Below are 21,267 nucleotides of genomic sequence, written 5' to 3'. Positions count from 1 at the left end.
GTACGTGTGCTCCAACAGAAGATGCAGAGCTGATGGAAGAAAATACATTCTATGAGCAACTGGAACAGGAAATAGCAAGGGTGGCAAAGCATGATGTTATGGTGGTTATGCGGGGACTTCAGTGCTCAAGTAGGAAGAGAAATTGCATACAGGAAAGCAGCTGGTAAGGAGAGTTTGAATGAAGCTTCTAATGATAATGCTTTCAGACAAACTGATTTTGCCATGGACAATAACATGATTATTAAAATCACATGGGTGCAAAGGATGGATATGACGAAAGTTACATTGTGTTCCCCAGATGGGATCACAAAAAATCATATTGATGATGTATTCATAAATAGACAACATGCTTCAAATATATTAGAAGTGGACATTTGTGGTGCAGATGGAGATAGTGGTCACCATTTGGTAAGAATTAAATACAGACAGAGGATATGCAATTATATTTACAGACAAAAAAACCCCTTGTGTCAAAGTTTGATGGTACCAAGTTAAAAAATGATGAAAATACAGTACAACAGTATAAAACTACTTTCACAAATAGACTTAGTGAAGCTTAAGATCGGGCAGGACAGGGTATTGAAGAAATATGGGAAACGGTCAGAAGTATAATGCAGGAGACAGCTGAAACTATACTGGGTAGAAAGAAACAATTGACAACCCAGGTCTGGTTTGATCCAGATTGTAAGAGGAAGATAGAAGAAGAAAGGAATGAGGCAAAAAAAGAATGCTGCAGAGGAGAACAAGAATTACTGTAGGAGAATATCAGGAGAAGAAAAAGGAAGCAGACAAGGATTGTAGGAGAAAAAAAGAGAGAATTTGAAATACGGTGGATTGATGAATTAGAAGAGAGAAATACTGTTCAGGAAACAAGGAAATTCTATATGAGATTGAAAAATGCAAAGAAAGGATTCCAACCCAGAGCAGTATTCTCTAAAGATAAGGAAGGAAATCTGATTGAAGGAAAAGATCAGATTTTAGACAGATGGGTGGAGCACTTTAGTGAGCTACTGAACACAGAATGAGAAAACCAAGGTGAAGTTGATGCTGCTGTGGTCGAACATGTGAAGCAGGATGTAAACAGAGAAGAAGAGTACCAGGAATCCACCAAGGAACCTACATTGGAAGAAGTTAAAGCTAGCATCAAGACTCTTAAAAACAATAAAGCTCTGGCAAAAGACAACATTACAGCAGAAATGATAAAATATGGCAGAGAAACTAATAATGGTTTTGCATGATTCCAGAATGAGATTTTCACTCTGCAGCGGAGTGTGCACTGATATGAAACTTCCTGGCAGATTAAAACTGTGTGCCGGACCGAGACTCGAACTCGGGACCTTTGCCTCTCGCGGGGAAGTGCTCTACCAACTGAGCTACCCAAGCATGACTCTGTAAAGTTTGGAAGGTAGGAGACGAGGTACTGGCAGAAGTAAAGCTGTGAGGATGGGGCGTGAGTCGTGCTTGGGTAACTCAGTCGGTAGAGCACTTGCCCGAGTTCGAGTCTCGGTCCGGCACACAGTTTTAATCTGCCAGGAAGTTTCGGTTTTGCATGAGATTATAGTAGAAAAATGATGGAAAGAAAATATGCGGAACAGTGGAATACAGCAATACTCTACCCTATACATAATAAACAAGACAAAGCTAACTGCAAATAATACAGGAATTGCACTGCCCTGTATAATATATAAAGTATTAGATAAAATCATGACTGGGCAACTCAGAACATGCCTAGGAGAGTACCAGTGGGGTTTCAGAACTAATAGATCTACTACAGACCAGATTTTTACTATCAGACAGAGCCCTAATAAATGTTATAACATCGATGTCCACCAGCCATTCATTGATTTCAAACAAGCTTATGATAGTATCAACTCTGGAAGGCAATACAAGAAGCAGGAGTACCGAACAAACTGATGAAGACTAGTTCAAATGACTTGGAGAAGAACAGTATGCAAAGTAAAGATCTTTATCAAAGACATTTGAAATTAGCCAAGTATTGTGACAGGGTGATGTGCTCTCTGCTATTCTGTTCAATCCCGCCTTGGAGAGGGTAATGCGAAAGACACAAAGCAGTGACCTTGGGGGAACACTATTTAATAGAGTGACCCAGGAACTTGTATTCCAGATGATATTGATCTGTTATCCAGGAGGAAACAGGACCTGAAAGAAAATCTTGAAACATTAGAATGGTATGAAATGCAAATGGGGCTGACAATTAATCAGTCAAGGACCAAGTATATTTTAACATCTGGGAAAAGATATAGTGGAGGAGAAAGAAGCCTGATCTTGAACGGGAAAGAATATGAACGCTGTGAGAGCTTTACATGTCTTGGGTCACAGATAACTGAGAATAATGATATGCGAGAAGAAATACATGCAAGGATTACAGCTGGTAATGTGAGTTACTTTGTGCTGATTAAAGTATTTAAAGCAAGAAGCCTTAGTAGGAGTCTGAAGCTGACTGTGTATCGCACAATATTGAGACTTTGGTGATGTATGGTTCAGAGACTTGGACATCGGCGCAAAATGATGAGTAGTTGCGGAGATGGGAGAGGAAGATACTTAGGAAAATCTTCAGGCCAGTGAATGATAGGGGTTTTTGGCAAATCGGAAATAATAAGATCAGAGAGGTGTATACCAAACCAGATATCGTGACAGAAATAAAGACTAATAGACTATGTTGGTTGGGACATGTAGAAAGAATGGTGGAGAACAGCATAGTCAAGAATTTTCAAAGTAAAACCAGGTGGACAACATATAAGGGCAAACAAAGGACCAGATGGCAAGACAACAAGGAGGAGGAGAAGAATGGAAGTTAGAAGATGGAGAGCCAAGGCAGTCAGCAGAGAAGAGAGGGTGGAGATTGTCCAGGGGGCCAAGGGCCTGCACAGGCTGTAGCACCAAGGAGTAAGTAAGTAAGTAATCATCAAATATGATTATCATGTCATGAATTTGAGCCACCATCCCTATAGGTCTTATTTTGGCTGTATCTTAGGTACCATACATTTACTCTCTCATATCCTGAAACAGTTGAATCTGTCAGAATAATATCAATAAAAAGGAAAAAAGTATGGTATGTAGTGTGGCCAGGCATGTTACTAGTGGAAGCAGAATTGCACTGTCACAATCTTTGTTGCATATGCTATCTCCACTAGAACTTTATAGATCTAGCCACCCACACAAGAACAAAATGATAGAGTGTAAACAAAACACATGAATGACAAATATCATCCACAATTGAACTATCCAAACAAAAATGTTTTGGTTACCATCTGCACAATAGTTTTCATTGTTCACTGGATCCTAAAAGATTAAGCTAGTTCAAATTTTCCTTCCTTTACAGTGCACATTTCAGTGATAGTCACAATTTAGTGGCTTGTTCTATAGTGATATTTGATGTATCAACTTTATAGAAAGCAGTTATGTCATCATTGTCATCAGCATCATCATGGCATCCTTCCAACAAGCCAAATGGAATGTTTTCAAATGATTTGCCTCCATCTGTTTCTGTCTTGGTTTTTGTTTCTCATCACATCTTCTGTGTCTTTTCACGGTGTTCCTTAATCTCATCCCGTCAACTCTTACTTGAATGTGCAACTGATCTTCGTGCTGGCACATTTCTTTGCAAGGTCAGCCTGCATCAGTTTCACATGGCTAAACATAAACCACTTCAGTCTTGTCCGTTGTCATGCAGGTTTCTCCGTATGTGCTTGTTTCTGATCGTGTATAGAAAAGAATAGATATTTTCCTCACGATATACAACTTCAAGAGATTGATTTAATGTACAGAGTCTCATTAAAACACAAGAATTGGTATATAGTTTTAGGAGAAACATCATTTCTTTACTAGTTCGACAGGATCTGATGTTACACAGTGGGATTACAGAATTTGTCATCATAATACAGCGAAAGCTCAAAAAATATACATACAGAAAAGAAGACATAGGCATGCTTTATGAGGATAGGACATACAGAAAACAAGATATAGGGATGCTGTATGAGGATAGGACATACAGAAAACAAGATATAGGGATGCTGTATGAGAATAGGACAGGTGGTCAGCTGTGGCTGTGATCATTGAACCATCCTGGCATTTGTCTGAAATGATGTAGGAAAACCATGAAAAACCAAAATTGGAATGGCCAGACTGAGCAAACTCCATCCTCCTGAATATGGGGTTAGTCTCTTAAAACCTGGACTGCCTCCTTTGACTGATCGCTATTCCGTAGCTGTCAACTATTACAGATTTTCCTTAATGTATCTCGTAGCCAGCCGTTGTGGCCGAGCGGTTCTAGGAGCATCAGTTCAAAACCATGCTGCTGCTATGGCCGCAGGTGCGAATCCTGCCTTGGGCATGGATGTGTGTGATGTCCTTAGGTTAGTTAGGTTTAAGTAGTTCTAAGTCTAGGGGACTGATGACCTCAGATGTTAAGTCCCATAGTGCTCAGAGCCATTTGAACCATTTTTTGTATCTCTTAAATTACAGAGTTAAAGAAAGTTACTAACAATTAAAGGAATAGACAATTTACAATTTGGTGTTTCAAAAAGAAAATGGGAAGATTTGCTGCTTACGTTTCACTGAATGTATTATGCCACTACTCCTAAAATGTTATAATGATTGCATTAGTGAGCACATAGCAAACCTGTCTGTGGATAATTTCATAACCACAGCTTACTAAGATATTTAACACTGAGTGATGACGAAAACTTTTAGGTCTGCACATGTCAGCTTAAAGGATAATAATATAAGTGCTTTGGAATCAAGTGATGCCACAAGGCTCAAGTTTTTCTAACCAGGTGATGTTTTTAATCTATAGAGTGAAGACCTGCTAAGAAAAGGAATCCCCTGGAAAAATTGCATTTATTCGTATGTGATAATGCAAATAAACTTGTGGGACATAAGAAATTTCAAACATGCATAAGAATTAAAAGTTTTTCGTACTGCTTGCTTCATTTAGCTGTGCAAAGAGGTGTGAAAAACCTCAAATATTTCAATGCTGAAGAGATGGTAATAGATCTTTACTACTCTCTCTCTCTATCTATCTCTCAAGACAGTCTACTTTTAAGTTATGTTAAAATATATATGGCACTAAACCACATGAAATAGTGAAGTTTTGTTTGTACAAGATGGATCTCTATGCTCCAATCAATAGAAAGAATAACTGAACAGTGAGGAAGCTTCAAAAATATAACCATTTCTCACTTAAGTATAATACGTCCTATTCTAAATGATCCAGTTACTAAATTATATCTTCTTTTTTTTTTACATAATACTCTTTCGTCATTTGTCAGTGTCAAACGTATTCATTGGGGAAGAAGAGCCAGTAATTCACAAACTTCATAGTGTCCTAAATACCTTATTTACAGATTTGATTATTAATTTTATAAGACCTTGTCAGCTGGAATTGAAATTTCAAAAAGATAAATATCAGAAAGAGGATCAGCATATTGTCGCTGGTATAGACACTAGAAGCTACATTCAGCATGAAAGGTTTGAAAAATCTGTTGCTATAAAATTTTATGAATATATCACAAGTTTCTCCTTCAACTCAGGTACTTCATCAAAAAAAATTCCGCTAGTTGATAACTTCTTAAAAAACATAGGTTCTAGGAAAAGTGAATCTTTTCATCAGTTGTAAGGTTGAGTGAATTATTTCTAGGTGTCCTGTGAATATGAAAAAAAAAACACAGAATTGGAGTTTGATGACTTGCATTTGTAGTTGTTTTTATTCCTGGAAAGTCTTCTTTATTTAGGGTTGAAAGTGTCTGAAATATTGTGTTTAAGAGACTAATTTTTAAAATTTTTCCTGGGGAAGACTTCCATATTTGCTGTGTGATACTGGCAACATCTTCTTGCGGTTATCTTCTCCATGTCATTGTACCATAGTCTTCTACATGATCACTGTGTTGCTGTTTATCATAGCACACATCAGGTATGCCCATTGAATAATTCATCTGTTGTGCATGTACTGTTCTGGGTATTCTTTTACAGGCATTAAAAATTGTGACACAGCAAATAAGACTTCATGGCTTGACAAGATTATGTATTGTCTTCAGTAGACTTAATACTTGTAGGAAGGTTACTGAGCAGATAAAAACCCATGTGTAATACTTCGCCTGGAAATCAGAATCAACTATATTTTTAAGAGCCATCAGGCTATTGTTTAGTATCGATTTTTTGTAGAAGTTTGAACAACTATTGCCTTACTTCGATATTCAGCAATGATCTTTCAGCTAATCTTGACATCCGTAATTTCTGCACTGCTAGTGTGTTTGAGGCAGCTGCTATATTATTGCCAGGTTCCAAACTAATTGTAATGTCTACATACAGGTACCATACATATGACAGCAATATTGATGTCTTCACAGAGATACTAGATAAAACAGTTTCTCACTTGCAAAAATACAATCAACATAAAATTTTAATATTTTGGGATATTAACATTGACGTTAAGTGTTCTCGTTGTTGGAATCCCTACCTTTAACGTGCTAATCCACCAGCATTTTATACAGGTGGATTTTTAAATCCAAATGTAACTCTTGTCTCACAGATTCTCTGCTCATCCATAAACAGTGTGCATATTGACATGTGATTATCTCTGACTCCTGATGATTGCTTATTCAAATGGTTCAAATGGCTCTGAGCACTATGGGACTCAACTGCTGTGGTCATCAGTCCCCTAGAACTTAGAACTACTTAAACCTAACTAACCTAAGGACATCACACACATCCATGCCCGAGGCAGGATTCGAACCTGCGACCGTAGCAGTTGCACCGTTCCGGACTGCGTGCCTAGAACCGCGAGACCACCGCGGCCGGCCGATGATTGCCTATCTCACAATGACAAATGTCTTCTCAATAGCAGCTTAATAATCATTATTCCTATTCCAAGCATAATCACTTCAATTATACCCATAGTGGTCATTTTTTGTGTTGTGACTGATTGATATTTGTAAATTATATGGAGGAAACATTTGACTTTGGTCATATTTGAGGCTTTTATTAAAAACCACAATATTGTTTTGAAGAATCACTTCTACATTTATGGACGTAGATAGGAAACAACAGATTAATCCTGCATGTAAAAAAGTATTATTTTCCATGTAAACAGAAACCCAAGAGTAACTCTCTAAAAGTGAAAGATGAGCTCATAGAATGTGTACCAAATGCACGTTAACCTGCAGTTAAAGTTGAGTGAGCATGTTACTGTCCTCAGGAAGTAAATAGCTTCAGCACTGAATAATAAATTCAGTGTATTGTAGCTCTTGCACTAGAACGACATACTTTACATATAGCCATCCCAGAATTAGTTACAGCATAGCGCTCTGGAGAACAAATAAGCAGAATATACAAACATCCTTTAGCTACTGAAAAGGGCTGTGTGATTCATGACGAAAAGTAGCATGATAACTCTGCACTGACTTGTTTATATTGCATTTTTATTGATCCAAGAAAACAATATTGTACAATTGTTGTAGGAAAGTTCTTGTTTATGAGTACTCTAGGATCAAAGGAGACCACTCATTGAAAAGTGGAAGTGTTGAGTTGTTGACACACAAAAGAAGGAAACTTGCTAGCTTTCAGAGTGATAGAGTGATCCTTTGATGAGCTAGGGAGGTGACTGGTTTTCTGGCTAGGAATGTGGAAGGGAGGGGTGGCATGTATAGAGGCAGGCACAAATATAGTGCTGAAGGCAACAAGAATTTGGAGGAGATAGCACACAGGGATACGATCCTTGCGGCAAAGGGTCAGTAGTAGGAGTGGCATAGCGATGGGCTAGGCTGTTGTGTAGTTGGGTGGGCGACAACCATCGCTTTAGGCGGTGTGAGGAAGGATCTCAGGGAGGTTGTCTCTCATTTCAGAGCAGAGTAAGGGATAATTGGAGCCTTAGTGAAGGATACGGTTCATTAGTTCCAGTCCAGGGTGACGAGGAGGGCACTCCTTTGAAGCAGATTCTTGGAGGTGGTGGGAGGATTGGAGGTGTGCGGGGATATGGTACAGAAAATCTGTTTGTGGACTAGGTTTGGGTGTTACCAGTCTGTGAAGGCCTTTGTGAGGCCTTCAGCATATTCAGCAAGGGAGTGCTCATCACTGCAGATAAGGTATCCATGGGCAGCTAGGCTGTGCAGAAAGTATTTTTTGCTGTGGAAGGAATGACAGCTGTTGAAATGCTCTTGCAGTTTTATTTTACTCCAGCTCATCAAAGGATAACACTGAAAGCTAGCAAGTTTCCTCCTTTTATGTGTGCCTATTGAGAGCTTGGTGTTCCTGCTATCCGGTAAGTGGTCTCCTTTAATATGTGCAATTAGTACATATGATATTACACAGGCTAGGTATATATTTTTATAATTTAATTTGTTACAGGAAACCCTGTGCATTTTGCAAGACTGTAACAGACATCGTATTGCACTTTCACTTGTTAGGTGTCTTGCACTTTGTTTTTGCAATAAGATGAAATAATATGTGATAGAATTAAACATGGTGGGAGCAAAAAGAAGAATAAATACAGACCAATGCATTACATATATTAATAACACATACACTACATATAATTTATCAGGGAAGGTGAAAATTTATGAAGGAATTATTTAACACTTAAAACCTTATTGTCAAAAAAATCATTTACTGTGCAAAAGCATTGTTCCAGCAGAATTTTGTTTTGCAATTTATGTGATGCTCTTGGCATTTCTGTTCCTTTAACTTCATGTGGCAAATTATTATACATCTGTATCCCAAGACATAGCACATTTTTCTGGTAATAATTGATCTGGATTGGACCATATGTAGGTCAAACTGTCACCTTGTTTCAAACATTAATATTGGTGAGCTGTCTTTTTTTAGTCAGTAGCTGTTAACAAATGATACGCTGTTGTAATTGTAAATATGTGGTACAATCATAATGTCAAGACTACTGGAATGTTGGCTGCATGATTCATTAGTCTCAGTTTGCACTTTATATGAATAGCCTGTTTTGTCATTCTGAATGTATCTCTGCTGCAGGATGAGTTTCCCCAATACATAATTCCATACTATAATGAGGAGTGAAAGTAAGAATGATATAGTACAACTAAATTGGTGACTGATTTGCTGAGTACCTTTAGAATGTGACATACAATTGGCATCTTATTTTAGGTGTAATTGACATGAGTATTCCATTTAACATTTTCCTCAAGCTGTATACTAAGAAACATAACACTACATTAGACAGTGACTGGTTGTTTTGGAGTATGCCAGGGATTTATAGCTATTGAGATGAGAGGCTGAACCTGATGTGAGTTGGTGTAGTCTTACAGTGAGATCATGATGAAATCAGTGATTTAATCTTTTTTGGTCATGGTCAGCTTTGCCAGTATATGTTACCAGAATTCTTGTGTCATCAACAAATAGTGTAATATGTCCTGAAGACAGCATTTTGTTCTATAATGTACTGACACTAGTTTATTTTATTATTCTGTGTGTACTAGTACATCCTGTAAGACAAAGCCAATATCATGGTGAAAAAATTCTTGATTCTTTATGTTGTTAATATTCAGGATGTTGAAAAAAGTATTCCATAATTTCAGAGCTGGTATTGTGGACCAAAAAAAGACAAAAATATCCAATAAACATGGTTCTAAAATGCATGTCTTAAGAGCTATCAGCACTTTTTCATCTTTACTGTTGTTAAACGCATCTCTTCTTCTACTAGAAGGTTTTTTTCTGTTATAAATGACCTAAAGAATTGTGTAATAAACGTCTATTATAGTTGTTACTGTAAACCATGTTTACAATTTTGGGTAAGCACAATGGTAATTCTTCTGGAAGCCCATAATTCTTAGGGAATTACATTTTACTTGGAACTCTCACGGAATTCCAGGAATTTCTTAAACTGTTAGGAATTCTACATTTTTTACCTAGTATTGAAATTGAAATTAATTGAGTTTTATAAATAAAAAATTTCAGTGTGTTTATTATACGAATATTATCCCATATAAATTATAAGTGTTTAAAAACTGTGGTTAAACTACTGCTTGTGGCTGGTATATATCAGCTGAGAGGATAGAAAAGTTGCTTTTGTAGTATGCTGCCCCCTACCCCCTCACACCTGGAATTCTTAGGGAATTCCTTTTGCAAGTTGTAGTTGCCACCCTGAACCTGGTGCCCCAGGTAAGTTGGGGTACTGGTGCTCAATACAATGGCCCACCTTGGCAATGAAAGCCTACAGCTGCTGCACTGGAATGTCTTCTTCCTGTTCTGAGGTTTTCTCTACTGAGTGACTTTCCATTCCAATTTACACTATCTAGTCACTGATGGTAGGTGTGTCTGCCTGCTCGCATCGTACTGTTCCCTCCGTGTACTGGTAACAGGTTTCAAGTATTCAGTTGTTACTGTCTCTTGTTCCCCATTTATGTCTTATCATAAAGGTATTGCTTCCTTTTGTAAACACTTTATAAGGACCCAAATAAGGCGGTTGTAGCAGTGGTCACACTGTGTCATCACATAGCCAGACAGAGGGGCATGTTTGTGAGTCCTTACATAGAAAAATCCTTCTATCCCGTGTCCGATGGGTCGCAGTGCTTGTAACTGTCCCGTGTGCTTCGGGAAATTCTGTTCTTGGCTCTTGCAGACCTGAGGGTGTCATTAGTGTTGTTAGTTCTCTAGGAACTTGCAACCCTTCTCCAAATACTAATTGTGCCAGTGAACTTAGTATATCTTCCTTCACTGTTGTGCGCAAATCTAATAATATGATAGGTAACGCCTCGCTCCATGTTGTGTTGTAGCACATAAGCACTGCCTTCACCATCCTGTGAAACCTTTGTACCATTCCATTACTTGCTGGATGGTAACTGGTTGTACATAGATGGTTGCAGCTGCGGATATTCATTACTTCTGTGAACAGTTGTGATTTGAATTGACAAACCCTATCTGTTGTGATCGAGTGTGGAATTACAAAATGTGTGAACTACTCATCAGATAATACTTTCATCACAGCTTCTCCTGAAATGTTTGCTACCAGTGTCGCTTCTGGCTGTTTTGTAAAACAAAAAGAAGGAAGAAAGGAAGATTGGATTTAATGTCCCATCGACACTGAGACCATTAGAGGTGAAATATAAGATCAGATTGTGGGAGGGATGGGGAAGGACATCAACCGTGCCCTTTCAAAGGAACCCTTCCTGCGTTTGCCTGGAGTGATTTAAAGAAATCATGGGGAACTTGGGTCTGGATGGCTGAATGCAGGTGTGAACCATTGTCCTGATTGCAAGTCCAGTATACTAAACACTGCACCATCTCACTCTGTTCATAAAAATTATCCATGATTATCACCATGTACTATTGTCTGTTAGAAGAAGGTAGCGGTGCTACTAAATCCACATGAATGTGCACAAATCATCTCGCTGGTGCTGGAAAATGTGATATTGGTGTGAGGGCATATTGCCTGATTTTGTTACATTGAGTTTTTAAGCATGCTCATACGTAATTCCTGCAACTTTTTTGTACGCCTAGCCTTACTACACAATAAAATGCACAGCAGCACATCCCTTTACTTTAGCTGGACATGTTCTAATCATCAGAAATTCACCTTAGATGGCATATAAGATATGCTGTCTAAGGTTGATATTCAATGATTATAACATGCCATGATAATGTAAACAGATGTGCAACTCTGCATTTTATTGTGTACCATTATTTTTATGATGTAACAATAATCTGTGAGCACTGTGTATAGGACATGGCCATGTGCACAAGGTGCTTTTTGATTTTAAATGTTTTATTTATGACAAACCTTTGTATAATGTGCTACATTTTTGCCACCATCATGACAACTCGACATGAAAGGTTCCAACTCAAAATGACCATGTTTTGTAACAAACATTTTTGAAGACCTGAAGATGACAGCAAAATCAGTTGAAGCCGATTGTTGTAAATAAAGAAATATTTATGCAATCTTGGCTTTAGAAAGTTTTTACCATAGCAGCAGTTATTTCTTTACTCTCTGGCAATTTGAAGGTTGTTTTGAGGTAGTCATACTTCTGTGGTTATTGTTTTTTCTTTCCAGTCTGGTGTAAAAGAATTTCTCAGATTCTTTGAAAAGGTTTGAGTCTATGGAAATCTTGACTGTTCCATGTGAATACATTTTGCAAACGGTGATCCACATAAAGACCAATGCTCAACAAACAGGTCTCTACATGAACATGGAACCATATCCAACTACCACTTACACCTCAGTAGGAGGGGGTGAGGATGGGGGATGGGGACTGTGCTTAGCAGTGGAATAAAATTATAAAACAAATTTCCACGTGTAATCAAAAATAAAAAGTGAAGTACATGCCTTCAGGAAAACTCTTTAAAAATCATCTGCTAGAAAAATGTTTGTGTACTATCGAGGATTATTTGACAATTATGCTAATGATTAACTGCTACAATTCAGAGGCATTTTACAATACATTTAATAAAATAGTGACATATGATATACAGACATGTAACTTTCATACATTTATGTAATTGTGTTTCTGTGTTGTGCACATTTGTGTTGACAACATTCATACAGTACGTGTACTGACAACATTCATACAGTTCAAATTGTCTGTCAGTGAATGGATAAATAAATAAATCTATATTCATGTGCTCAACATATTATTTCATCAATATTTATACATGACATTTGTACATAAGTATTCAGAGTGTTAACATGAATGAAAATTTGATGTAATATGAAAAAAATTGTGTTTTTATGGTGTCTGTACAATTGATAACAGAAGCAGGCCAGCGAAAACTGCTGTGTACAAATTATGACAACGTAATACATTAAGATTGTGAAGATGAGCCTTGGGGAATCAAATTTCATCATTTAGATGTATTTGCTTTGTGTTTTACAGTTACTTTCTGCTCATATGGGTTTTACCAATACTCTGAAAATTTCAGTCATCTCCAGATGAAGTGGAAAAAGCTGTTGATGTTGCATTACAAGCTGGATATCGGCACATAGACACAGCTGCTACCTATGGGAATGAGGCTGCCATTGGCAGGGCTTTACAAAATTGGTTTGAGTCTGGAAAAATAAAAAGGGAAGACCTGTTTATTGTTACTAAGGTAAGAGAACTTTTATGGATGTCACATTCATCATCTTTAAATACTAGAGGCAAAGCATTGCCAATTTAGCCAGCCTTCTCTGTCCTTTGTCTCTAATTTGGTTGTAGCTGCTGCAGTTCATTCTGCTGATAACACTTTGTGATACAAATGTTCTGCACTTACCACTTGACTTTCTTTCTAGGGTGGTTTTTTTATGACTTTGTTATGTCAAATTAGGTGTGCTGTTACTTTAGTTTTTCTTCTGGTTATGTCATTAATCAATGCTGTTTTCTTTTTAATTTCCTATGGTGTCTGTTCATTAGATTTTCTTACAGTTCAGGGTGTTTTTGTAGCTCTTCTCCATATGAATTAGTGAGTGCAGAAACCACTTCAGTCAGAAATTGCAAATTTTTCAGGAGAGAGAAAAAACGTCGTAGCTCCTCCAAATTATCAAATATTTTAACTTTTTTTTCTCGTCACAACATGCATTTATGTTGCTGTCATGCAAAAATTTCCTAATTTTGACATAGATTAGGCTCAGGAAAATTTAAAATTTGATCTGGATGTATGCTGTTTCTGTTCTCAACTGGTTTTTACAGACAGCTGAAAACTTGGAAAAAGGTAATCATTCACTTAAAGTGTATATTTTTTAATATTATATCAAAAATGAAGTTACAGTATTGCAAAGATATCAGAAAACAGGAATATGACAAAGTAAAATGCTCTTAAAATAGATCATTTTCGACCACTGTATCATTGTCATGTGCAGTGGTTGGCCAGGTAAATAGTTCAACACAAAAAACTTTGAAATTTTCAGGAATATGAATTATCATCTTCTTGATGTCTTTCATTTTCTTGATGTTGACTGGAACTTTCCCTGATGGGTACGCTGCAATACTTGAAGGAAAATCAGTATCTAAGTTCTGGGAAGCAGGTTTCAGCAGCTGATAGCTGTGTTTTTGTAATCCATTAATGGAAGTGTATGCTGTGATTACCCCTTTTTCTTTAGAGTTATAGTGCAATTCTGTACATCGAGTGGGTGCAAACTTGAATTTTGCTACTTTTGGCACCCTCCTCCTTTGACATAAAGGGTTTTTTGTGTAATTTTCCTCCCCTCAACCATCAAAATCTTTTATGTCAGTGGTTAGTAGCTTGGCATTTTGAAAGTTGTTACTCTTCCTATTCGTCAGGTGTATATAACCAATCATTTTTATGTATAATCCTCTTAATAGTACCAAAATCTCGATCATTTGGAAGATATGAATGCCCTCGAAGTGGAAGGTAATGAAAAATTTGTTCAAAACGTCCTGTATCTGCAAGAGCAAGGCAGAATCTTATCATGGTGTGATTCCAATTCTGTCCACAGGTGCCATCGGAAAAGAAACATAGATTTTTACATTTGATGGAATACTAGTGTCAATGTATTTCAACAGCATGCTGCATATCCATTGGCTCCTTTGTGGGCTAATACTTCATGGTACAGGAATATTTCAGATTTCATACTTTTTAGTTCCTTTATCCCAAAACAGTTCACCAAAAGTTACCTCAAGTAAGATATATCCTGAACTGGAAGGGGGAGATTTTGCATAAAATCAAATGAAAGTGTGACTGTGTCTTCACATTCCACTCACAACTTGGTGATACTTTGAAGTTTATTACAAAATTTCTTGTCTCGTCTTCTGTGGATAGTAAGTTCAGCAAGAGAAGCCCTTTTAGCTGCATCACGAATGAAGGAGCTCTTGATTTTTACCTCAAGTTCTTCGTATTTTATGCAGGTATCTACCTGCGAACATCCGAGCTGTAATGAAAAGTTGTCATGAAAATATGTAAGATAAAACTTATATTTTACATCCAAATGGGGGTACTTTTTTTAAAAAAAGGAATGCATTTTTTTTAACATCAAGGCGGGCATCAAGATAACTGATATCTTTGGTGCCATAGTGGATAATCTTGGGGGGGAATGATGAAATATACTCATGTGTTTTAGAACAAACTTTGGCATAAATTGTGTTCTTCTTGAGATTTTTACCTTGTTTATCTTGAGGTGATTTATCCTCTATTAGGAGATCAGTAAGCCTTCAAATCCTGCCCTCAGTATTGCATTATAATCAAATAAATGCTTCCTTACATACCCTTTTCGTTTTCCCTCCGCATAGTAAGAAATATTAAAAACTTCCGGCTGTTTCTCTAGGCTGTTCAGAACACGGCTTATGGTACTTAATGGCATGTTTTTCAATCAGTTGTAAGAAAATATGTTGCTTGTCTTTGGATTTCAACTGATTCAGATTAGCAACAAATTCAGATTTTTTATCATCACTAAACATAGTAAAGCATTGTAATTTATCGTTACAAGCAGCACATGTTGTCTAGATGGCATGAGATGCCCTTTCCAGTTGATGTATTCAACCTCATGAACTTTAGAGATTCTAATGACATTTCTTCAATGTTTTTCTTCATTTCTCCTCCTCTTCTTATGAGCTGTTTCACGATCACTTTCACTGCTTGTGGTACTCCCAGACATATTTAACATAGAACAGGAAACGTTAAGCACGCACTTGGAACACATTGAAAACAATCAACAAAACAAATACTTTGATAAGAGCAGCTGTTTAGGCTGGTAAACACATGGCACATGCTCGGTAAAAGGGGCAAGACTGGTCATGCGATCTAGCGGTGGGACAGAAACCATGTCAGTCACTGTCTCATGTTATTTCTGCACTCAGTATTCGAAAAAGACACCCTGTCACCCTGTACTTATGGATCTACTAAACAGACTAACGTGGTTCTTGCACTCAACACGCATCTTTCCTTTCTAAGCATCTTTTTGTCGAAAACGGTTTTTCGCATTTTTGTGATTGAAGTGGTTTCTGCACTCACCGATTAATATCCATATCGCTGTTGGTTCCAAATTTTTTCTTCTTCTGATTCCCGAGTTCACAACCATTGCTTAAAATGCACAAAATAGTGTGTCTTCAAGAATTATTTCTTGTTTCTATCTAAAGATGGTTGTTTGTTAATAATTACTCTTATTTCTGAAGGCTTGTTTAGTCTAGTCTAGTGTAGTCTAATGTAGTCTAGTCTAGTCTAGTCTAGCTTGTTTGGAATTCATCTCGTAATATCCATTATGCTTCTGTTGTCATCTGGTATTGTACTTCTCATATAGCAAAACTGAGTCACTTGCATTAGTATGTTATTTCCTACCTTAAAGTTTGCCCTTAGTTCTCTGTTCAATTTATCTACCACCATTATTGTAATATTTACATTTATTTTCAGTTTGTGATTGTCCAAGGCATTAATCAGAATTTTTATTGTGTAGTTCATGTCCTTTTTGGAAACGAGTAATCATATTTCAAAGAGTGAAAAACCACTGAATTTGTCTCTTTTTTAGGATTGCAACACTAGCAGCAAAAATTACGATAGTACTGTTTGAAGAAGCAATGTTCACACCTAGGTCTCTGAAAATTATTCTTCAGAAAAGTTGGAGACAGAGTTCATTTAACATATAACTATTGATATTTTCTGTGAGGACAAGATTAAACAGCATAATGATAGTTTGCTGTTAATATACACGCATCATAAAAGTTTTGCATCACCCTGATTCTCAGAACTCCTGAAGATAGATGTTGACTATGGCTATTGCATCACAGACACAGTCCCTTTGACTGTTCAGAGATCTCACCAAACCTGCCGAAAGATGTAAAGAGCCATGCATGAGCAATGCCTATTAGACGGAGGGGGTCCAACAGCCAATCAGTTCCAGTCATTCCACTAGGAAGAAGGTACACGGCTTGTGTTGTCTGTATCTCAACCATTCCTAGACGGTCAATACCATGGTTCGATTGCGTCCACATTGTTACTTTGTGCCAGGAAGAGCTCTCAACAAGCGAAGTGTCGAGGTGTCTCGAAATGAACCAAAGCGACATTGTTTGGACATGAAGGAGATACAGAGAGACAGGAACTGTCAATGACATGCCTCACTCAGGTTTCCCAAGGGCTACTACTGCAGTGAATGACCGCTACCTACAGATTATGGCTCAGAGGAACCCTGACAGCACTGTCACCATGTTGAATAATGCTTTTCGTGCAGCCACAGGACGTCATTTTACGACTGAAACTGTGCACAATAGGCTGTATGATGTGCAACTTCACTCCAGACTTCCATGGCGAGGTCCATATTTGCAACCATGACACAATGCAGCACAGTACAGATGGGTCCAACAACATGCTGAATGAACCCCTCAGGATTGGCATCATGTTCTCTTCACCTCCTGAGTGCCTCATATGCCTTCACCCAGACAATTGTCGGAGATGTGTTTGGAGGTAACCCGGTCAGGCTGAACGCCTTAGACACACTGTCTACTGAGTGCAACAAGGTCGAAGTTCCCTGCTGTTTTTGGGTGGCATTATGTGGGGCCGATGTACGCCACTGGTGGTCATGGAAGGCGTCGTAACGGCTATACAATACATGAATGTCATCCTCTGACCAATAGTGCAACCATTTTGGCAACATATTGGGGAGGCATCGTCTTCATGGATGACAGTTTGCGCCCCATCATGCACATCTTGTGAATGACTTCCTTCAGGATAACAAAATCTCTCGATTAGAGTGGAACGCATGTTCTCCAGACATGAACCATATAGAACATGCCTGGGATAGATTGAAAAGGGCTGTTTATGGGCAACGTGATTCATCAGCCTCTCTGAGGGATCTCCACCGCATCGCTGTTGAGGAGTGGAACACTCTGGACGAACAGTGTCTTGACAAACTTGTGGACAGTATGCCACAACGAATACAGGCATGCATCAATGCAAGAGGACATGCTACTGGGTATTAGAGGTACCGGTGTGTACAGCAATCTGGACCACCAACTCTGAAGGTCTTGATCTATGGTGGTACAACATGCAATGTGTGGTTTTCATGAAATAAAAGGGTGGAAATGGTGTTTATGTTGATCTCTGTTCCTATTTTCTGTACAGATTCCGGAACTCTCAGAACTGACGTGATGCAAAACTTTTTTTGATGTGCGTAGTATACAGATGAAGTTTCTACGGTTTCCTCGTCCTTTGTTAATATGTACCTCGACTCAGTCCACACCCTTGAACGTTCTTTTTGGCAATACCTTCAGAACAGTATGAATGGATGAACAAATGAATAGGTTCAACAATTTGATGTGCAGCTAATACTGAGGATACACTTGTCTGCTTCAGTGCAGGTTTGGCTTTAGTCCATATCACGTCGGGCATCTGCCCTTCTGTTCCCACAAGGCCAGCTATCTCTGCAGCTGCACAACTCGATCATAACAGTTGGTTACAATTAGTTTTTACACATTCCACTTCTGCTGTTATAAGACATTGATGCACAATAATACACTCCTGGAAATGGAAAAAAGAACACATTGACACTGGTGTATCAGACCCACCATACTTGCTCTGGACACTGCGAGAGGGCTGTACAAGCAATGATCACACGCACACCACAGCGGACACACCAGGAACCGCGGTGTTGGCCGTCGAATGGCGCTAGCTGCGCAGCTATTGTGCACCGCCGCCGACTGTGTCAGCCAGTTTGCCGTGGCATACGGAGCTCCATCACAGTCTTTAACACTGGTAGCATGCCGCGACAGCGTGGACGTGAACCGTATGTGCAGTGGACGGACTTTGAGCGAGGGCGTATAGTGGGCATGCGGGAGGCCGGGTGGACGTACCGCCGAATTGCTCAACACGTGGGGCGTGAGGTCTCCACAGTACATCGATGTTGTCGCCAGTGGTCGGCGGAAGGTGCACGTGCCCGTCGACCTGGGACCGGACCGCAGCGACGCACAGATGCACGCCAAGACCGTAGGATCCTACGCAGTGCCGTAGGGGACCGCACCGCCACTTCCCAGCAAATTAGGGACACTGTTGCTCCTGGGGTATCGGCGAGGACCATTCGCAACCGTCTCCATGAAGCTGGGCTACGGTCCCGCACACCGTTAGGCCGTCTTCCACTCACGCCCCAACATCGTGCAGCCCGCCTCCAGTGGTGTCAGTGTCTTACACTCCTGGAAATTGAAATAAGAACACCGTGAATTCATTGTCCCAGGAAGGGGAAACTTTATTGACACATTCCTGGGGTCAGATACATCACATGATCACACTGACAGAACCACAGGCACATAGACACAGGCAACAGAGCATGCACAATGTCGGCACTAGTACAGTGTATATCCTCCTTTCGCAGCAATGCAGGCTGCTATTCTCCCATGGAGACGATCGTAGAGATGCTGGATGTAGTCCTGTGGAACGGCTTGCCATGCCATTTCCACCTGGCGCCTCAGTTGGACCAGCGATCGTGCTGGACGTGCAAACCGCGTGAGACGACGCTTCATCCAGTCCCAAACATGCTCAATGGGGGACAGATCCGGAGATCTTGCTGGCCAGGGTTGTTGACTTACACCTTCTAGAGCACGTTGGGTGGCACGGGATACATGCGGACATGTACTGTCCTGTTGGAACAGCAAGTTCCCTTGCCGGTCTAGGAATGGTAGAACGATGGGTTCGATGACAGTTTGGATGTTCCATGCACTATTCAGTGTCCCCTCGATGATCACCAGAGGTGTACGGCCAGTGTAGGAGATCGCTCCCCACACCATGATGCCGGGTGTTGGCCCTGTGTGCCTCGGTCGTACGCAGTCCTGATTGTGGCGCTCATCTGCACGGCGCCAAACACGCATACGACCATCATTGGCACCAAGGCAGAAGCGACTCTCATCGCTGAAGACGACACGTCTTCATTCGTCCCTCCATTCACGCCTGTCGCGACACCACTGGAGGCGGGCTGCACGATGTTCGGGCGTGAGCGGAAGACGGCCTAACGGTGTGCGGGACCGTAGCGCAGCTTCATGTAGACGGTTGCGAATGGTCCTCGCCGATACCCCAGGAGCAACAGTGTCCCTAATTTGCTGGGAAGTGGCGGTGCGGTCCCCTACGGCACTGCATAGGATCCTACGGTCTTGGCGTGCATCCGTGCGTCGCTGAGGTCCGGTCCCAGGTCGACGGGCACGTGCACCTTCCGCCGACCACTGGCGACAACATCGATGTACTGTGGAGACCTCACGCCCCACGTGTTGAGCAATTCGGCGGTACGTCCACCCGGCCTCCCGCATGCCCACTATACGCCCTCGCTCAAAGTCCGTCAACTGAACATACGGTTCACGTCCACGCTGTCGCGGCATGCTACCAGTGTTAAAGACTGCGATGGAGCTCCGTATACCACGGCAAACTGGCTGACACTGACGGCGGCGGTGCACAAATGCTGCGCAGCTAGCGCCATTCGACGGCCAACACCGCGGTTCCTGGTGTGTCCGCTGTGCCGTGCGTGTGATCATTGCTTGTACAGCCCTCTCGCAGTGTCCGGAGCAAGTATCGTGGGTCTGACGCACTGGTGTCAATGTGTTCTTTTTTCCATTTCTAGGAGTGTATTTCAATTTCTAGGAGTGTATATCAAACTGAGAAGATGTGAGGTGTCTTGGGTCACTCCAAAATTGTGAAAAATTGATTCTACCAACCAATTAGAGCTCAGTTTTTGGAGGTTTCCCACATCCATTTGCTTGGATGCTGGATCTGAGTTATAATTTACTCAAGCAGCTCAAGAAGTGCTCTTTGAGATACCTTTGTTCAATTTTATTGATACCAGTTAACATAAAAGCATAGAAGACATGAAAATAATTCAATACATCCATTAACATGATTAGATGGGTAGGTTTATAAGCAAACATAGTGTTGTAGATGCCACTGACATTGAATAAGTCATTGAATAAGTCATCTCCTCCCCCCCCCCCCCCCTCTCTCCTCCGTTTTGTTTGCGCTCTCTCTCTCTCTCTCTCTCTCTCTCTCTCTCTCTCTCTCTCTCTCTCTCTCTCTCTCCACATGAACCTGAAGAGTGTTAATCAGTGGAACTTTCTTCTGTTTATTTTTGTAGATATGCAACAAGATTTTCTATGTCATGCTGATATTTTTCTGTTTTACATTTTTTTTAAGTCTCATCCCAATATTATTGGTATATCAGTAACAGTATCTTTGTGAGTACTTTCTAGCTTTATTTATTAACTCACTGGACACACTACATTTAAACAAATGAGGCTTTAATGTCATATCATTAACATGAAAAAGTGGTTTTCATAATCAAGTTAATAACATAGTGGAAAATGTAACTATGAGGTTTCAAAGTAATCTACT

General features: G+C 39.8%; 1 protein-coding gene across 1 annotated transcript in view; it reads left to right on the top strand.

The window, feature by feature from the left end:
* The window catches only part of LOC126292108 (1,5-anhydro-D-fructose reductase-like), a 76,346-nt gene that overhangs the window by 2,940 nt on the left and 52,139 nt on the right, over nt 1–21,267 (top strand). Inside the window, exon 2 of the mRNA XM_049985935.1 lies at nt 12,904–13,071. Within this exon, the coding sequence (XP_049841892.1) occupies nt 12,904–13,071 (168 nt within the window). The remainder of the gene's footprint in view (nt 1–12,903; nt 13,072–21,267) is intronic.

Source organism: Schistocerca gregaria, chromosome 9 (assembly GCF_023897955.1).
Source record: "Schistocerca gregaria isolate iqSchGreg1 chromosome 9, iqSchGreg1.2, whole genome shotgun sequence".
Lineage (NCBI taxonomy): Eukaryota > Metazoa > Arthropoda > Insecta > Orthoptera > Acrididae > Schistocerca > Schistocerca gregaria.
The sequence above is the reverse complement of the archived record's forward strand: the minus strand, read 5'-3'. Positions and strand labels throughout refer to the sequence as shown.